Here is a 19,587-nt window from a genome sequence, read left to right as displayed (position 1 = left end):
GCGAACCACAACGCTGCGCGGCCCGAACGGCCCTTCTGAGCCCGCAGGGGAAACGGGGGGCCTGACGGAGGCAGGGTTGCTTTACGGCGTTGGCCGAGAAGGGCGGGCTGCCGGCATGTTTCCTGGGGAGCCGCGCGGCTCCTCGGAGCGCCGCAGTGCCAGAAGCTCTTCCCGAAGCGGTTTCAGCCGTCCGCGAGCAGCGCTGCGCCGCGCAGAGCTCGCATTGCGGCGGAACCGACCCGGCAGCGCCCAACGGAGCGACCGCCGAAGGTGAACGCGTTCAGCGCTTCTGCCGAAGGGCCGTGGTCACCGTCCCCGTGAACGCGCTTCTCCAAACGGGGTCATAACGCGGCAGCGCTGCCCGGCGATGCGGTACATTTGCACGCTTCCCCTCGCGCATGACTGCAGCTAATTCCTAAGCCTAAGGAGAAATGCGATGCCGCGCCGCTCGCTACAGCGGAATTCACGGAGTCTCTGTGCTAACACAAAGCCCCGCTGTGTTTGCAGCGTAAACTTTACACCGTTCGCCTCTTGGCAGATCGCTGCAGCAGCCGCGCTCCCCCCGTGCCATTACTGCACTGCAGCCGCCGATCCACGGGGAATGTTGCTCTCGTGGCGTCGGAGTCACGGCGAGCAGCAAAGCGGCCCTGGGAGCACTGGAAGCGTTAGAAGTGAAACTGTAATGATCGCCGATGCCCAAAACAACTCATAATGAATTGAGATGTAAACGTAAAATGCTTTTATTTTGCATGGAGCCAATCACTGAATTAAAAGTGTATGCCTTTTCCATAGAACAGATCTTTACCTTTATTCCAAGCATGGTTCCCTGGGAAGCACAGAGCAAAACCCTCCAAAGGGAAAAAAAATAAATAAACAAAAGAACAACAAATATGCATCCAAAACGTTGCAATTCATGCATGTATTTTTTCATGTATGAGATCAGAGAAAAACATCTTTAAAAGCACAGAATCAAAGCCTTGATACAACAGGGTGATCTGCGTGCTTCTGATACATACGGTCTGCTGCAACGTCTCTAAATTAAAACCAAATGCTCACATCATTTAACAAAATGAAGAAGTAAATAAAAAAGTTAGTGTTAGCACGTACAGGGATGCAGTATAATACAAAACAAGTTTACTTGAACATCCCTATTTTTCTGCTTAAAACAGACATTTTAATCCTCTCTTTCCAAAACATTCATTTTCAAGCAGGCAAGCCCACACCTCCCCTCCTCCCCTCCCTCCCCCCCCATGATGTCCTGGCAGTATTCCCATGGCACAACCTGTAATTTCCTTTACTAGGAAGAAAAGCTGACAGTGTAAACCATCACTTCTACTTTAACTATGCTTTGATTCACAACTGAGTAAAGATCTGACCTAAGATTTTGGTCACTGCTTTATGCTGACAGCAGTGTTTCAGGTAATAGCACCTCCCTGTTCCAACTGTGACTTTATCAATAGGAAGTAATATGGAAACGTAATTTCAGATTTTTTGCCTTTTTAACTCCTTTGAACCTTGACACACAACCACCCGAAACATGGCTGACAGAACGAGCTGCTCTTAAGCTCTCTAATTCTGCATAACATCAGACTGCACCAGAAAATGGTATCAGTTCTCACTGCAAGAGCTGCCACCTCCAGCTGATGAAAAACAGTGCAGCCAAACAGCACCGGCTGCCTACTCTGCATCAGCCAAACACTTGACCTGCTTGGAATGTGATGCACTATGACCCAAATTGACACTGGTACTGGCAGATGGACAAACTGTATTTTCTAAACATGACCTAATGATGTGCCACAGCAAGGGAATCCCATGAGAACACAGCTCTGCAGCCACAGTGAATTATTCCAGCACTGGCGGCCTGCAGTCTCTCAGGCCATAATGCAGCACTGGAGAGTGGCCTACAAGTCAGCATACAGTCAGGTGCCAAAAATCTCCCGTTCCTTTACCATGCCATCAGGTGTGTCACTACAGAACGAAGCCTGAGGCATCCATTTGGCACTGAGGCTGGCACCCTGAAGAGACCCTTAAAAGAGAGAGGCTGTTCATAATTACAGTAACGCTGCTTGGCCCTGCCCGGTCCCTTGTTTGTTGGAAAGGAATTTCTCTTACCTGGATATGCTAGCTAACATTAAAAACAAAGCAAAACCAAAAAGAAACAAATAAACAGAAAATATCCTTCCCCTCCCTCCCCAAAAATACAAGAAACATAGTGACAATTCCATAATTATACTCTGTGCAGACACAATTCTGCTGTCACATCTCGCTTTATATTAAAAAGAGAAAATACAAAAAGAGCTGCTTTTCCCTCTGTAGTACAACTTCATGACTGTAGGTCTTTGCCTTCCCTCTCCTGTTCCAACTTTTGGTGTGTGCATTTCAGTTTTCACCTTTCATACACTGCACACCAGCTGCATGTCGTTCACAGGGCAGTTTACTGCATCGGTTCTTCCACCAGGTCTTCTGCTGAACGCCAGTGACTCACCTTCTGTATAGCTCAGTCTGCAGTGACCCTTCCCACTAAGGATCAAATTTTGTCACATAATCATTTGACTTCCAAACTTTCTCATGTTCCCGTAACTTAATCTCTGACCTTTACACCTACATTCATGTGGCCAGATGGAAAAAGTCTTCAGTGATCAATATTACAGCACATTGGTAAGATCTTACTAAGTATCATTAAATTGAACAACAGCCATTTACACTGAGTGCCATACCTCTTCCTCTCTCTGCATAGCCTGGATTAAGCTCAGAGAAAAGTTTTAGTGTCTTTCATAAAAATACATATTTTTCAATATTAAAGGCATAAATTCATAGATCATAAATAATATAATTTCAAAATATTTAAGAATTTTAGGACTTCATTTGCATTTCAGGGGAAGAGTATGCTTAACATCCTTGATGCCTATTCAGTCCCAAACCTCTGAAAAAGAAGCATTTATAGGGAATACAATATGTAGGAGTGCAAAACATTATGCTGTGTGTTCTGTACACTGATTACAGGAAGTGACAGACTTAAGAAGGTGCAGCCTTACCAGACCAGTAGCAACACTGCTTAGTTTTGCCCTGATAAAGATAACATCTTTTTTTTCATGTATAGAACTACATGTACAGTTTGACATTGTCAGTTAGAAACATTACTAAAAACAGTACTACAAGCGTTTTTTCATACTACATATGATATTACCAGGTTGTGACACGTTTTTCTGTCCTGACCTCAACAGCACATTTCTGCATTTAATTGCCATGTATTATTATATAGGAAAAATTGTTTGTTCATGTGTTAAATTAAAAAATTGTAATGCTTAATATAATAAACATCAAAATCTAAGATCTACTAAAAAATTGCTGGTTTGTAATACATTGTTTTATTTTAAAAAGGCAGCAGTTAGTACCAGTTGGATTGTTTTACAACACTAGCACTGTGAAACTATTGCTAAACAATACTGGTACTTTCAAAAATTAAGCACAGTTATTATCTGGAAACTATACAGTAATATACTGGAAAAAAAAATGGCAATAGTACTTCTTGTGCCTTTACAAATATATGAAAATTATCATGGCTGATATGGATCAGATTTAATCTATATTCCATACAGTACAGTTTTCCTAATAATAATAAAAAAAGATTTTTAAAGCTTAAGTAAGTTGATAAAAAAGCCTCTGATACTATTGTCATAAACGCAGTAATAAAACTGCTTGCATAGTCTGATGCTATGCAGATTCTGTGAACCAAGTGACCTAGGAGTTAGCCTCTGTGATTCATTAAGGGTTTGTGACGTTAATCAATACCTAGAAGATCAGTCACAGGCATGCACAAACATCATTCAGTTTCTGTCCTTAAGTGAAACATTTCTGCCTGATCTGAAAAGGAAAATGCATAGTGTATATTTTCTAAAAGACAAAGAAATATATATTTATATATGTATATCTCTATATGTATTTTATACTTAAGTTAGTGTCAGTCAAATCCAGGCAGAGATTAAACCAACCATAAAGATGACATAACAAAAGTCACTAAGGCAGTGATCTCTCAGAATTTTCAGATATTTTTTTTTCCTCTATCTAAAGAGGAAAAATAAATGCTGAATTGCATTTCACACTGAATCAGCATTAGAGAATGGGTGATTACAGCCATGTAAGGAAGGGCTCATTTTTGCTGAGTACTGACTCCACGTCATTGAGAATAGGGATTAAGTCTTCTGACTCCAAAGTCCCAAGATCAACGTTTGTTCCTGGAAGACAGTCGAGGAAATCAGGGAAACGCGCTTGTTGTGCATTTATGTTCATTGTTGTCTGTGCTACAGTCTCTCCTAGAAAAATTGAAGAATATTTGAAATTCCAGACCTTATGGGTAATCTACAACAACACAACTGATATAAAAATTAGCTTCACCATTTCCCGTAAGCACTTCTATCCTCTACAATGTTACCTAAAAAGCACCCCACTATGCAATTATAAAACAGCACTAGCTAGAACAAGATGTTTTTAACATCATTATACTTTAAGGTAACTCAGGGTATTCTACCTGTATCCATCTCATCTACGTTGCTGAGGAAATCTTCAGGTGTCGTTGGTATACTGTAGCATCCTAAACCCAAGCCACTGTCTGTACTCTGCTCCCTGGAATGGTATGGCCCACTGTAAATTGAAACATGAAAAAGGCTCAGTAATGGTGTTCTGTTAGACATTGCCCCTGATCATATCGTTTGAAAAGACTGTGTAACAGGTTAGATATTAAATACTGAGTCATTAAGCCTCACCTTCTTTGCTGGCTTCCAGTGCATGATTGCAAATTCAAAGTGACTGAAGTGAGGTCATATTAATTTTGAAATATACACATGTATATACACCTCTCTAACAAAAACAGCTCTGATAACCTAAAAGAAGTCAATTTATTTATACTTACAATATGTACTTAGTGTATTCCCCGTGCACATACATACAGTGCACTTCAAACCACCTGCTACCATTTGTTTGATTTTTCTACAATTCCTTCAGGAAGTGTAAACTGAAAGATTTCAGGTCATCCACTATGCTGTACTCCTCTTCAGAGTATGTACAAAAGAAGATGATTTAGAAAACTACTTTAAAGAGACAGCTTTAAAAGTGTGAATTGTCTAATGAAGAGGACATGAACTTGCCTGTTCAAGAAAGGATCGGATCCATTGTTTGTAATAGATCTCATATCTTGGGTCATGGCAGCTGTGCTCATGGCTGTCTGAACTGCGGTCATGTTTTCAGAGTCCATGGGAAGCTGCCTGCACAATGCAGCTTCCTGAGAAGGCAAAGAAATATAAGGGAAGGAGGGTTATTCCAACAGTTCAACACCACTGCAGTCTCATAACAAGAAAACATGTTATATCTGTCCACATTTTTATTCAGGAAAGCAATTCTAAACCATAAAAGTGATGATTTTTTGTTTACACTGATATGAAGAAAATTGTGATGTCGTAGACAGCAACTGTCCTTCATACCCACCAGTGCTGCAGAATCTACTGGAGGCCTCCCAAGGTGAGAGAGGCTTCCAAGAAAGGTGGTTGATGCCGAAGGCCTGTCAGTGTTCAGGAGGTATCTGGCTAACACCCACAGTAATAGGCTTTAACTTTTGGTTAGCCCTGTAGAGGTCAGGTATGTACACTTGATGGTCTTTGTATGTTCCAACAGAGCTATTCTACTCTGCTCTACTCTACTTTGTCATCTAGTTGTTACTAGTGCAATCTAAAGTGTAATCTTTAAAATTTCTGGATTGAAATCTGGGAAGGGAAGCCAGCACCCTTTGGTGCCATGAACCTCCCACAGACACCAACGGTGGCCCAGATTGGCATCTTGGTGGAGCTGCTGGAGAACCTGGCACAGCAGACTCCTGTGGCAAATGCAGCTGAGTCATCAGTAGATTCATTCACAGAGTTCACCCAGAAAATGCTGGATAACTTCTATAATTTTGCGTCCTCATTTTTGCTAGACACCACAGCAGAAGAATCTAACTTGCAATCCAAAAGTTAGAAAGACCACTGCAGGGAAGAATTTGATCTAATAATTTTTATAATGAATTCTTTGCTTAATAATAAGTGCCTTCCTGATCTGTGTCTTGCATATTGTCGTAAAGATTACAAATGAGACTGAAGAAACTTGTTTCAACTCTTCGTGATGGTTAAATCTCATTTTATCTCTGTGAGACAATCATGACATCTAGTGGTGTCATGATTGTCTCACAGACATACAGACATACAGAGCTCTAATACAAATACTGTTTTGCTCCACACAGATGTCCCAAATGAACATCCTAGCACCTTAAAAATAATAAAGTTGTATCAGTAAACTTAGCTGACTCTGCCTAATTATTATTACAGATTTTTGGGAAGTAAGAAAAGGAAATATTTCATTTAGTAGAAAAACATTTTCCACTGAATCTGTAACTCATTTGTTCTCTCAAATACAGTAAAAAAAAGAACAAATTTTGAGGTAGAGTGGGACGTTCTGCTATTGATTTGGTTAGTGAGGAGGATTAATTTGGTCTTTTCGTGAATAATGCAACCATGATTCCTTGGAAACCAACATATACTGGTGCCCATTATCACAACGCTTTATTTATTATCAAATTATCAGTATAGTCACTGATTAATAATCTACATTAGATTATTAGAGATTATTTAGTAAATGCTAAGAATAAAAAGAGTGAAGATTTTTAATAGCTTGTGTATGGTAGCTTATGTATATCAGTTTGTTTCTCAAATGACAATACCCTTGGTGGTGCTTTACATATAATTAAACTGGCTGGAGTCTGTAAAAATATAACATCTGAGAAAATGGGCAGACCTGGTTTTTTTTAACTGTTTATATGAAGATACTGAAAATATTTTTTAACATATATCAAGTAAATAGCAAATGCAACAATATAAGCAAGGCTAATACTAGCAAGACAGAGAGAAAGAAAAAGACAGACAGAAAGGAGAAAATACCAAAAGATAAAGGAAGTGAAACAGTCAAAATGAAGCAGATTAGACTTAGCTAAGATTTATTTTGCTGAAGACCAATCCAGAAACAAAGTTCATGTTTCTGATACTTGGGCAGTGCAAATTCACATCTCACAGGACACAGTTCCCACTAATAAAGGTAATATCAGAACAAAGGGAAGAAAAAAAAAAAAGCCTTTCCCCTTGGTTTGTCAACATGTAGAATACATGTTGGTTACTACTTTTCTGTCACTTCTGAAAATCAAATGCTGTTTCTAAAAAATAAAATAACAAGGAAGATTGAGATGCAAGTATCTGTCTCTTTCAGAATATTGTAACTATGTCTTAATTAAAAGAGGGAAGATTTAGTCTGGACATAAGGAAAAAGTTCTTTACATGAAGAGGAGTGAAGCACTGCCACAGGTTGCTCAGAGGAAAGCAACACAACCAACAGAACAGCAAAGTACAGTAAGGATTTCTGAAGCTTCAGCTCCTGACAAAATGCATTTGCACATACAGTCCAGGTACACTGCAAAATGCACCTCCTGTGGCACTAAGAGTGGCAATACTGCAGTCACACGCTGTGACAATGTACTCTTAGCCATTCTTATCACCTTCTAGCTCCCAAATGCAGGAGTGCCTCCTGTTGGTCAGCAGAGACCATCCTTGGCCCTTAGTTCGCAAAGGACCAAGTGCTAGGGCACTAAAGCATAAGTTTCAAAACCTAAATGATTTTCAAAATAAATAACAGCAACAAAAACAAGGAAACCCCACCCCTCAGTGTTTTGACAACATTAAGGCATGTCAGAGGGCTCTGACAGTGACTATTTGCAAAATCTTTAAAAGCTTCAAAGGATTGCAGTATATTGAATTATTCAGTGTCTCTGAACACAGCTCGGATGTAAGCTCCTTTTAAGCTGCGTGCCAACCGAGTCTATAAATTCATTGTCACATTTCCTGGAATCCTTCTTGGCAGAACTGAACTGAGCTCCGTGATCAGTTGCCAGACAGTCATTTCAAGCTGGGGTGTGATGGTGTCTGAAGGGAGTTTACATTGCTAGCCACTTCAGCTCCTTTTCTGCCAGCCCTCATTCTCAGGCAGACGGTGCAATAGCTAGACACTGCCTGTGCCATCAATGGGTCAGACTGCGCGCCAACCGGTGCAGTGGAAAGAATGCAGCAGGAAGTTTTCCTGTTCAGGATGCAGCACGTCAGTGAGCTTTACTCTTCGAGAACAAAACACTGACAAATCCTCATCTGCATCCCCACGTATCATTCCCTCTACAGCTGTTTTTGAGCCCCTGTACCCTTCCACACCCACACTTATGGAAGAGGTTCGGGGATCAGAAGGCAACATCCGACACGCAATGCCTTTCTGTGACTGTCCCTTCCAAACAAGACAGAAGATGCACACACAGAGAGGGGTGCTAGGATGTCTTTCCAGTATGGCTTAACTGAGATGGGAAAGGTTTGGGTTAGATATTAGGAGGAAGTTTTTTCACCCAGAGGGTGGTGATGTACTGCAGCAGGTTGCCCAAGGAGGTTGTGGATGCCCCATCCCTGAAGGCATTCAAGGTCAGACTGGATGTGGCTCTGGGCAGCCTGGTCTGCTGGTTGGTGACCTGCACATAGCAGGGGGGTTGAAACTAGATGATCATTGGGGTCCTTTTCAACTCAGGCCCTTCTATGATTCTATGATTCTGTGACCCTCTTAAGATTTCAAACTGACACTGCTCTAATGACTTCCACTTCCAGGAAGCCTCCTGAGCAGTAAGCACATTATCCCTTTTCCTCTAGAAAGCTGAAAAAAAAAAAAAAAAAAAATCAGTGAGAAAGAAAGCTCTTTTTGGAATGACAAAACTGAGTAAGAAAGCAATTAAATAGGAGCTGAGCCATACTGGCGTTCTGAAATGCACAGCACTTCCTGCAAGGACTCACTTTGCTGTGCTGGTGGCAGTACCAACCAACGCAGTAAACAAATTCCCTGAGCAGAGTGCCTCCAGCACTGCATGCTCCTCCAGGCTGGGAGTGCTGCTCCACCCGAGCAGCTGCAGCCAGGAATGGCTGCGGAGAAGCCAGCAGCTGCTGCCTGGTGGAAAGTGGGCTTGTGATCTGCTGAAAGAATTCCTCCCATCTTGTTCAAGTTCTCTGCACCTCCTTGAAGCCACCTAGCAGCCGCGTGCACACTTTACTCAGTTTTTCCCTTAGGTAGGTTGTACTTAAAAAGCAAAAGCAACAGTGAAGGGTCTGACTCCAGAGGGATTTGCCATGTCCTTCTGAGCTCTTGCTGAGGCTGATGGCAGGAAGGGCACAAAATTCTGTTGAAAAGGATAGATTTTACATCTTGCTTTCTGTAGGTGGTGAGTATGTCATTAAAAGCTAAATCAGTTCTGAAAATTTTAGTAATAGGAAGTGATGCTGTCCTATTTTCTATAATGTGTAGATCAAAGAAAGACCACAAGCATTGTAAAGTTGAAGGCTTGAATAAGCACCACACGGCTGCACTGCTGAGCATGTATCAGTTTCAGTGAAAAACACACTGTAAGCAGGCAGGAATACCAGCCTTTGTGTTAATGGCTTGACTGTTTTGATGTTTAATTTGCTGTTGTCCTGAAGCAAGAACAGGGCCAAAGAAAGTAAAAAATAAAGGAACATGTTATTAGCATGATAACAATATGACGAAACTCACACCAGAGATGCCCACTCTCTTCCACCTCTATTATGTTCTCTATTATGTCCTCACTTCTGGACAGTAAAGGTGAAGGTACATACAAGGCTTAAGATTACCAATCAAGCGAGAGATCAGCACACTGAACACAGTCATTCTACATGCACAGATGATGTAGCACAATGTAATTCCCATAAATTAAGGGTAGTGGAAATTGAGCATGGACACAAGACAGCATCTGCACAGTTTTCACACTCAAGCTTGAACCGTAGAAGTCAAATTCATGATGTGAGTCAGTAAAAAATGTCAGAGACATTAGCAGACTTGTATCTGCCTTTCACCGCTGTTTAGCAAGGGCGTTTAACTATGAGAATGTTCCCCTACACCAAAGATGATGGGAATAATCACATGTAAAGACAGGGAAGTGTTACTTCAGATTTGTAAAAGGACATCATTTTAATGGTTTGTTTGCTTCTTTCGTGCAGCTGCAAGAATTGTAAATATTTTTTCTTAATTTTGTAAAACATCGTTTCTTTAAATTCTTGTATGCTTAGAGGAAGGAGGCAAAAGTAAAAAATGCAAATATGATGCAAATACATCATTATAAATTGTTTATACAAATATTCTCATTACAGTGAAAAAATGAAATGTTCTCTGTCTTTTCCAGAAGACTCCATTTATATTCATTTTTTGTTATCCTCACCTAAAGCAATAGTTAATCGTGACATAAAGCAACAATGCTACTATTTGTACCTGGTAAAAGAAAAGTTCTTGAGCAAAATAAAAGTGTATCCTCAACGTTACCTGTCGCATGAGCTCCTCCTGGCGCATCCTAATTCGTTCCCTCTCCATTTGGATTCGCTGGAGCCTCAACTTCTGCTGCTGCTGCTGCTGTGCAGTCAGTGCACTGGGCATGTTCAGCAGGCCTGGCTGCGGAGTCTGGGAAGGACAGCTTTGCTGTGAGATGGATGTGCTGCCTGTTATTTGGTGCTGGTGATTCATAACTGTGGGAAAGAAAAGAAATCACGGCTGATTAGGTATAAATGTACTTTAAGAGAACAGAGAGCCCAGGACGCACGTTGCTCATCCACAGTGAATAAGGCATTGTTTGAAATACTTTACTTCTAATGACTGAGATAACTACTCTACTTGACAAGACTGCTGTTATAGTAATTGCTTAATAAGTATTATCTTGTAATATTTTATAGGTGTATAAATCTTCTGAATACTTATAATATAACAGGTATTTATAATTACCTTTTGAGCAACCTGATCTAGTGGAAGGTAGCCTTGCCCATGGCAGGGGGTTGGGACTAGGTGGTCTATAAGGTCCCTTCTGACTCAAATAATTCTATGATTCTACCATCCCAGCATCCCACTGATATGCAGCAAATGATACGCAAACTTTCTAATTGAAAACTCTACAAATGTTTGCCTGTGTTATGCAGTGGAGTAGCTAAGTGATTTCTTAACATTTTCTTTATTGTTAGATCTAAATTAATTATTGTAAAAATATTTGTTGGCACAGATAATGACGTCTGTGTGTGTCTTCCACCACTATGAAGGAGATGCACACTTCTGATGACATGGAGATGAGAGATCTTCCAGTGCCAGGTAAGAAGCAAACCTAGTAGGATGTTCTGTTCCTTGGCAGGCTGCAGCCTTCCTGTTCTGGTTTAGGCTGTGACAGAATTAGTTTTCTTCACAATATCTTGTGTGGTGCTGTATTTTGGATTGATGATGAAAACAGTGCTGATAACACACTGATGTCTAGCTGCTGCTGAGCAGTGCTCACACAGTCAAGGTGCTTCTCCTTTCACTGCCTCCCAGCCAGGGGCACAAGGGGCACATGAGTCTGAGGGGGGAGCACAGTGGGACACAGGTGATCAAAGAGATATCCCATCCCAGATGAGGATGTGCTCTGCAAGAAAAGCTGAGGTGAAAGAAGGAGGAAAGGAGGACATTCAGCGTGATGGCATTTGTCTTCCCAAGTAACCATTACCTATGCTGAAATCCTGTTTTCCTGGAAACAGCTGCAGATTTGCCTGCTGATGGGAAGCAGTGAAGGAATTCTTCCTTTTGCTTTGCTTGCATGCACAGTTTTGACATTACCTCCACTTTACTTTTAAATAAAACGTATCAGTTCTCAGAAATTCAACATGCTTTGTGCACCACAGGGTAAATAGTTCTTCATTTCCTCCCCTACCTTCACATTTCCAGGAAAAAACAAATCAGGTGCCTGAAATCAGTTTGAATGATAAGTGGTAGCCACATAGCGCTTTAAAAATGCATTGACATTTTTGCAAGTAGTCTTTCACTAATGAGGTGATAGCGTAATTAAGAAAGCTTCTCTTTTTTAACAACAATGCCCTAGATAATAAAATACTTCTCAGAAGAGCTACATTATCTTTCCTCCCAAAGAACTAAGATTTGTTTCTTCCTTTTTGTCTCTCACTCATTGCTCTTACCATATGAAAACTGAAATCTCAACACAGTTCTCTGCTTCTCAGAACTCAATCTTTATGCTGTGTTCACATCTGACATTGTAGAATATAGTTCAGCAAGCACTCTTGGAAGTGTCTGAAGCACTGAAAGAAATGGCTTTATAATTTCAGAGTCTGAAAGTTCTCCAAACTTTCTGCCAAATCATGTATTGTCTGTCACTCTGCAATTGGAACAAGGCAGGTATGCAGACATTGGGCCAGGATAAATTTCACCAAGCTTCATTAGGCAGAAATATTCATGTTCTTACATCGGATCTGAACTGAATCTTTCATAGAATCATAGAATGAATCACAGAAATGGTTTGGGTTGGAAGGGACCTTCAAGATCATCCAGTTCCAACTCCCCTGCTGTAGACAGGGACACCCCTCACTAGACCAGGCTGCTAACAGCCTCATCCAGCCTGGCCTTTAATGCTTCACATAGGTCTAAGCACTAAGGGGTCATCTGAGCATGCAGTCATGATATTTTAGCTTCAGTTGCAAATTCAGCTCAAGAAATAATCCAAGCTAAAAGAAGCCCTGCAGTAATGTAACCTTTTCACTGACTTAGAGTATGTGTGGTCCACAGACAGCTGTATCCACACAAATGACATCATGCTTCCTCATGAAAGCAGGGTATTTACTGTTACCACCTCTTCCACGCTCAGCTGCTTGCTCCTGCCCACATGTTATCCTTTTATTGGGCTGGCCAACGCATTTCTGTAGCTGCATAACAAACTAAAAACTGCCTGGGGCTAGAAAGGTATTTTCTGGTTAGACAAGTTCCTAACAAAAGTCACTGGGTAGCCGTGAAAATGCTTATGCTCAGTGAAAACTGGAGAGCAGATGGGAGAAATAAACCAGTTGCAGGGAAGAGGAATGAGTGACAAAGCCAGAACTGATTAGTGACTTTTCAGTGGCAAATCTCTGAAGGACAGCAAACTGCAGTGCCAAGAGGGAAAGGCAGGAATGAGAGCTGGGTGCAGGAATCAAACTACTTTTGTAATGGAAAGTTTTGAACCGCAGAACTTACTCTAGACCCAGTTATTATTAAAATAATTAAGAAATATTGTAAGTGCAATTATATGGACTATATCAGTGTAAAACTGGTGTTGAATTTCCAGTACCATAAACACTTAGGCAGGAACTTAACTCTTCTCGCAAGCGTAAACATGTTTAGATTTTTGGCATGTCAATGGTTGGTTGACTGACAGGACAGCCACACTAGAATCCAGGCTGGCTGAGGGATTACCACAATACAGTCATCTTACATACAAAAATTGTTTTCATCTAAGCAGCACATACAAATGATAGAACCAGGCAAAGTTATGTGAAGACGAACAGTCTGTATGGTGAGTCAGGGCTAGAGCCTGAGATGTATAGCACTTGTCATGGCTACCTACTGCCTTTGCTTTATAGAACTCTCTTTATCAGTGCATCTGCACTCATGTGGGTAACAGCTGAAACGATAGATGCAAGAAGGCAAAGAACAAGATGATAAGTATACGCTGAGAAATATTTCTCCCAGAGTTACGGTCCCCAATAACACTAAAAGTCATTTCTTCTCATGGGGACAGACAGAACATTTTCATCCAGTCAACCCTAACTCTTACAGTAACTTCCTTTCCTTTCAAGCAATGCTATCCACTATTATATACAATCAAGGACTTACAGGAAGCTCAGTACAGTGAGTAAAGCATTCCTAAACCAGACATCAGGAGTGCAGAAATTAAATTATACCAAATTACCTATAAGTCAAGCATGCCATGTGTGATCATATTTCCAAGAAACAACAAAAATCTCACTCTACCTCCAAGAAAAGTGACTTATGTCACCTGGATTTTTCAGTGCAGAAGATACACAGAAGGCAAAAGAGTAAGTAAGAGCCATCCTCAGCTAAGTCCACATGGATTACGTGGTTCTGCTCCTCCTTCTATCAGTACCTTTCTCCTCAGAGGTATGTAGGTCCAAAACCTCTGGACACAAGTCCAGAGAGAAACAGCTCTGTTCAAAACTGCCACTAATTGGAATGGAATTGGGTAATAGGAACAAATTCTACTGTTGTCATTTGAACCTCCTGACACTGCATTTTCCTCCATCATACAAAAAAAAAAAAAAAAAAAAAAAAAAAAGAGAGACAGAGAGAGAGAGACAGAGAGAGAAAGAGAGAGAGATTCATTCATTCACCTTCAATATCAGGCAGCTACCTTTACAGCAAATACTCTTAGGCCTCAGTTCCACCCAAAGGCACTGCACATTGTTATGTGTTAAATCTTAGGGCTTTTCTAAACTGCGCCCAGGTCCCTCTCTGCAGAGCTCCTCTCCAGCAGCTCATCCCCCAGCCTGTATTGGTGCATGCAATTATTCCTCCCCAGATGCAAGACTCTACACTTGCTTTTGTTGAACCTCATCTGGTTTCTTACTGCCCAGCTCTCCAGCCTGTCCAGGTCTCGCTGAATGGCAGCACAGCCTTTAGGTGTGTCAGCCAATCCCCCCAACTTTGTATCATCAGCAAACTTGCTGAGGGTGGCCACTGTCCCCTCATCAAGGTCATTGATGAAGATGTTGAACAAGACCGAACCCAGCACAGACCCCTGGGGGACACCACTGGTTACAGGTCTCCAGCCGGACTCTGCACCACCAACGACAACCCTCTGTGCTCTGCCAGTCAGCCAGTTCTCAACCCACCTCACTGTCCACTCATCTATCCCACACTTCCCCAGCTTTGATATAAGGATGTCGTGGGAGACAGTATCAAATGTCTTGCTGAAATCAAGGTAGACTACATCCACTGCTCTCTCCCCATCCACCCAGCCAGAGACAACATCGTAGAAGGCTACCAGGTTGGTCAGGCATGACCTCCCCCCTGGTGAACCCATGCTGACTACTCCTGATAACCTCTTCCAGTTGTCTGGAGATGGCATCCAGCACAAGCTGTTCCTTCACCTTTCCAGGGACAGAGGTGAGGCCGACTGGCCTGTAATCACCTGGATCCTCCTTCTTGCCCTTTTTGAAGACCGGAGTGACATTGGCTATCCTCCAGTCTTCAGGCACCTCCCCCATTCTCCAAGACCTCTCAAAGATGACAGAGAGTGGTTCAGCAATCACCTCTGCCAGCTCCCTCAGCACCCGTGGATGCATCCCATCGGGTCCCATGAATTTATGAACACTGGTGTTGCCTAGGCGCTCTCCCTGCTATCCTTCTCACTGTCTCACACCAATAGAGCTTGAGTGTGACCAGGCACAAGCGTGCTGTTGCACGATCGAGGTGTAACAGATACCAGCATGTTCTCCAAAATTTTCCAGAAACAGAGTTCTGCAGAATGTACTCCTGAGGAGACAGGGCATACCAGGAGAAACGTTCAATGAGCTGTTTCCTGCAGAAGGGCATTGTTGCTGCAGCTGGGCTAGACAATGCTTTGCAAAACCAGATCACATATATATGCACATACATATATATATGTATATATCCAGATTTCTCTATGTGTACGAAGCCCAGCACAGAAGATAAAGATGAGTAAGCAGGAAAGATGTTATGATGCCACTGGGAAAAGTGTACTAAAATGACTGGAATAATATTGGGTATAATCTCCAGAAATAAAAGATTTACTGGATAAACTATAGAGACAATAGCTTATGGATAATCTTATGTACATTAAGAGTCCCCGATTCAAGATAGAAAGCATTCACATAAAGCATGATCGTGGCTCTCAGGAAAGACTACTTACAGAAAACGAAACAACTGAGAGCAAAATGTCTTCAAATACCAATGAAAAATGTAACTGAGCCATTCAGGAAAATGATCAAAACAGTAATCACTCGCAGCACAGAACAAATATATTGGCTCCAGATAAAGAAACTGCTTATTATGAGGCAGGCAGTCTGAGAACGTTGTCCTACAGTCAAAAGAAAGACAGATTATAAATCTAAGATTGTAAGATACGATTGAAAGATTTACAATTGTAAATTGTAAAATTTGCAGATTGTACACAGTGGACAAAAGACTGTGAGAAACAGAACCACTTTGTATTTTTTGGTGCCAGAAATACCCTTGGACATCTTATTGTGTTGTATAAATGCAGTGATGGTTGGTGTCATTTTCAGTGGTTTGCTATTGCACAAGCAAGCACATTTACAGATTAAGCAACTCAAAGACATTCTATGTCCTCCTGACTTATCTAAGACAAAAGTTCTTCCTGTTCATGGTGCTAAGAAAAGCATTCAGCACCGATATCCTCCATAGAGGTCAGGAATGAAATATAGTGAATTTTCAACATGCCAACTATATGGTTTTATTTGGGGTGTAGATTAATTTTGTTCCTTCTCCAGATGAGTACTAGCCATACCTAATATGGATCACTGCTGTGCTATATTGAGGACATTTTGGGTCTAGAAGCAACTTCATTACCTGTAGGTGGTGCAAAGTCCACACTAGTAAATCCTTCCAGGCTGTGCGGAAAGGATGCAAATGTATCCAAAGCATCTTTGTAACATGCTTTCAGATTCTGAAGTCCTGGAGAGTGAGTATAGGACAGATACACAGTGTGTCATGTAACGTGGCTTCGCCAGAGGCACTTAAATGCCATTTGATCCCCAAGAAAAGCCTTCTGGAACCCAGAGACTACAGTGCAGAGCCACTCACTTCGTTCCGTGGAAGTGCATTATCACTAGCTTTGAGAGGGCCAAACCAGCCCACAGCTAGATCTTACCCTGCAAAGCTCTCTATTTGGGAAAAAAAACATGACCAGGCAGAATTCCAGACTCAGAAGATGTGCAGAAAAGAACAATCACATGGTTATAGTTATTACACGACCAAAAGTTTTCACTGCTTTTAACTTTATACTGCATGAGTTCTTCAAACAAGAAAGAAAAACATTCTTGGAGATGACAGTAGGTTGCTTTTCTGGAAGGTAAGTTACAATGGTATGCATGGGGAAAACAATAAATTATAGTACCTGAAATATCTTTAAGAGGGTTTGGTATGAATGATACTGGCCAGATTTCAAATTAATAGGGAATCTTTAAGTACACTAGTTGGAATGGAAAGAATCCCAGCAATGGAAAGACTATCCATTGTGGTACACATGCAAGCTCATTTTGAGAAAAGTCTTTTACTTCACTGCTTTTCCTGAAATTAGCCCAAACTGTTACTTGTTCTCTTTCATATTCTTAACTGAATCAAAGCTGAAATCCTATACTGAAAAGTTCTGTAACATCTTCTTGTGTGTAGCTGCTAACTCTTTGTCACTGAAGGTTTGAATGAGCCCAGCCAAGTCAAAGGAGGATCTTGTGTCAACAGTTGTGATCAACCTTAATGGTACAACAACGTTCTACAGATCTGTTTCATCTGATGCAATTTTATGCCACATTATTTGCTACCTAATTGGCTTTGTTAATATCTGTTACTTTATATTTGAATTCTGAATTTATATTTGAATGCCATTAGGAACATAACAAAGTCTGAGTCAAGAAGAAAAACTCACAGTTGTGGTTCCAACTAGACTGAATACCGACTCCAATTCATCTAATAAATCAGCAGTGCTTTAGCAGCTCTGTTCAGCCTGTGTTCAGACTTAGAAACTCTGCACTGTATTGAAGAGGCTAACTAAGGTCTTCAGAAAGCTTGAATTCCCTAAGCAGGCTTTGGAATTCCCAGAGGAACATATCTAAGTTCTACAAACAAAGGAAAAATCTAACAAGCTCAACTCCATCACTATAAAGGAGATTGGTTTTAACATCACAGATGAAAAGCAGTCACTATTCTAGCAGACTGATTCAAGGTGCCCTTGAATTCAGTTTCCCTGGGAGAAACAAATTTGTTTTGCAAAATGAACTGCGTCTCTTCAATAAACAGCTGTTACACAATTTTCCAGCTCATATGAAAGCGAATAAAAATGTAGAAATAAGTTCCAAACATGAAGCGTGTGGCCACAGTTTCATTGCAGTCCATGGCATTGCAACAGTTTAGTTCACATCTCAATTAATCCTACTTAATTGTCTTTTTCCAGTTAGATGAAAAATGAGACAATTCTTTGCTTGTTTTTATGTAAATTACTGAAGATATTCTAGTGAACTACTTTCTCTGACATTGTGTCAGACTTTCCTGTTATACATTAAGTTCTCGGTACACACTAAGCAAGGATTATTTTGAGGGCAAGGCAATCTGCAAGTTGCAGAAGCCAAAACATGTAAATTGTTTCTGACATACGTGTTGAACTGATTGTACCAAGTTTTATTATTTTAGTGTCAAAAGTGTCTGAATGCAGTTCTGGACCTTTTTCCCTACTTTGTTTATGGGCAGTCCAGAGCCTAACTCACATCAGCTGCCAGCGCCAGGTGTCACGCAACACAATTTGATGAAAAACACATGTCTATACAGGCTAAAAAAAAGAAGAAGAAAAAAAAGAAAGAAAGAACACAGCTATACTACAGTTTTGACTTAGTCACGACATTGTGAGGAAAAAAGGACTGAGCTACCCTCCTTTTCTCTCTCCCCTTCTGCCAACAAAGAACTGCTTGTTTTGCTTATTTCCCAGAAACAGCGTTAGCCTTCCAACAAGGTCAGCAAAAAATGCTGCTTTTCATTTCTGGTGCATTTTGTTCCAAAAATCTGTAAAGTATTAAACCAAAAAGTTGTACTACCCCAGTACAGAGAGCCTTTTATTCAGGTTTCTGGGCTGAAAATAACTATACGGAAATTTCTCAACAGTTTCAACTGTTATGTTTTGTGATACGCACATGTAACTAATTTTTTAAGCTTCAAGCTTAAAAAAAATGCAGGTGCTCCACTAAATCTAGGATTTAGCAGGAAATTAAAATTATTTAGAAGATTGCAAATTTACTCTGTAGGAACTTAAGCACTTCTTTTTAAACAATATTTTAACAAATAAGAACAAGTAACAGAGGAGGCCACTTTGTGGGGGAGACACCATTAAGATTGATGGCCATTACTAATGGCCATTGCTGTTTAAAATATCATTACATTACTTCTGCTTTCAATTGTTTTGTGTAATCTTCAGCTTTTGCATACCGCCTCCTTACATTTTTGGTGCATGTTTGGATTATTAACCTTGAAAGGAAATGCTTATGACAACAGAAACTTCTTTGTATTGAAATTAAAAAAAAAATGACAGATTTTGAAAAAGCACCAAAAACTCTTTAAAACACCCCACCCTTTAACATCTCACATTTACTAGACGGCTGGTTGCTGGTATAAGGATGTGTATCCTTTGAGACACCTGTATTTATTTTACTCATATTGAATTTAATTCCCATTCATCTCTACAGCTGCCAGCCTGTCTTCCAAGCACAAGTAAATGCTCAATTTGAAACGTGCACAATAAATTACTTGTAGCAGATTTTAAACACAAATAACAAAAAAATACTATTTTCCAGAGCTGTATTGTAAAACCATCATTCTGACAGAACACATAAGTCCTGTTTCAGCTCTTCTATAAGTACTCTTTCATTAACCAAAAGC

General features: G+C 40.7%; 1 protein-coding gene across 1 annotated transcript in view; it reads right to left on the bottom strand.

Moving 5' to 3' along the window:
• Nucleotides 1-724: 724 nt before the first annotated feature.
• Nucleotides 725-19,587, bottom strand: part of WWTR1 (WW domain containing transcription regulator 1) — a 43,433-nt gene continuing 24,570 nt past the window's right edge. Inside the window, exons 3-6 of the mRNA XM_085233389.1 lie at nt 10,429-10,628; nt 5,145-5,278; nt 4,529-4,641; nt 725-4,313 (exon numbers count right to left, since the gene is read on the bottom strand). Coding sequence (XP_085089515.1) covers nt 4,129-4,313; nt 4,529-4,641; nt 5,145-5,278; nt 10,429-10,628 — 632 coding nt within the window. The 3' untranslated portion in view covers nt 725-4,128. The remainder of the gene's footprint in view (nt 4,314-4,528; nt 4,642-5,144; nt 5,279-10,428; nt 10,629-19,587) is intronic.

Source organism: Meleagris gallopavo, chromosome 11 (assembly GCF_905368555.1).
Source record: "Meleagris gallopavo chromosome 11, MGAL_WU_HG_1.1, whole genome shotgun sequence".
In the NCBI taxonomy this organism is placed as follows: Eukaryota; Metazoa; Chordata; class Aves; order Galliformes; family Phasianidae; genus Meleagris; species Meleagris gallopavo.
This window is presented reverse-complemented; position numbering and strand designations above follow the sequence as displayed.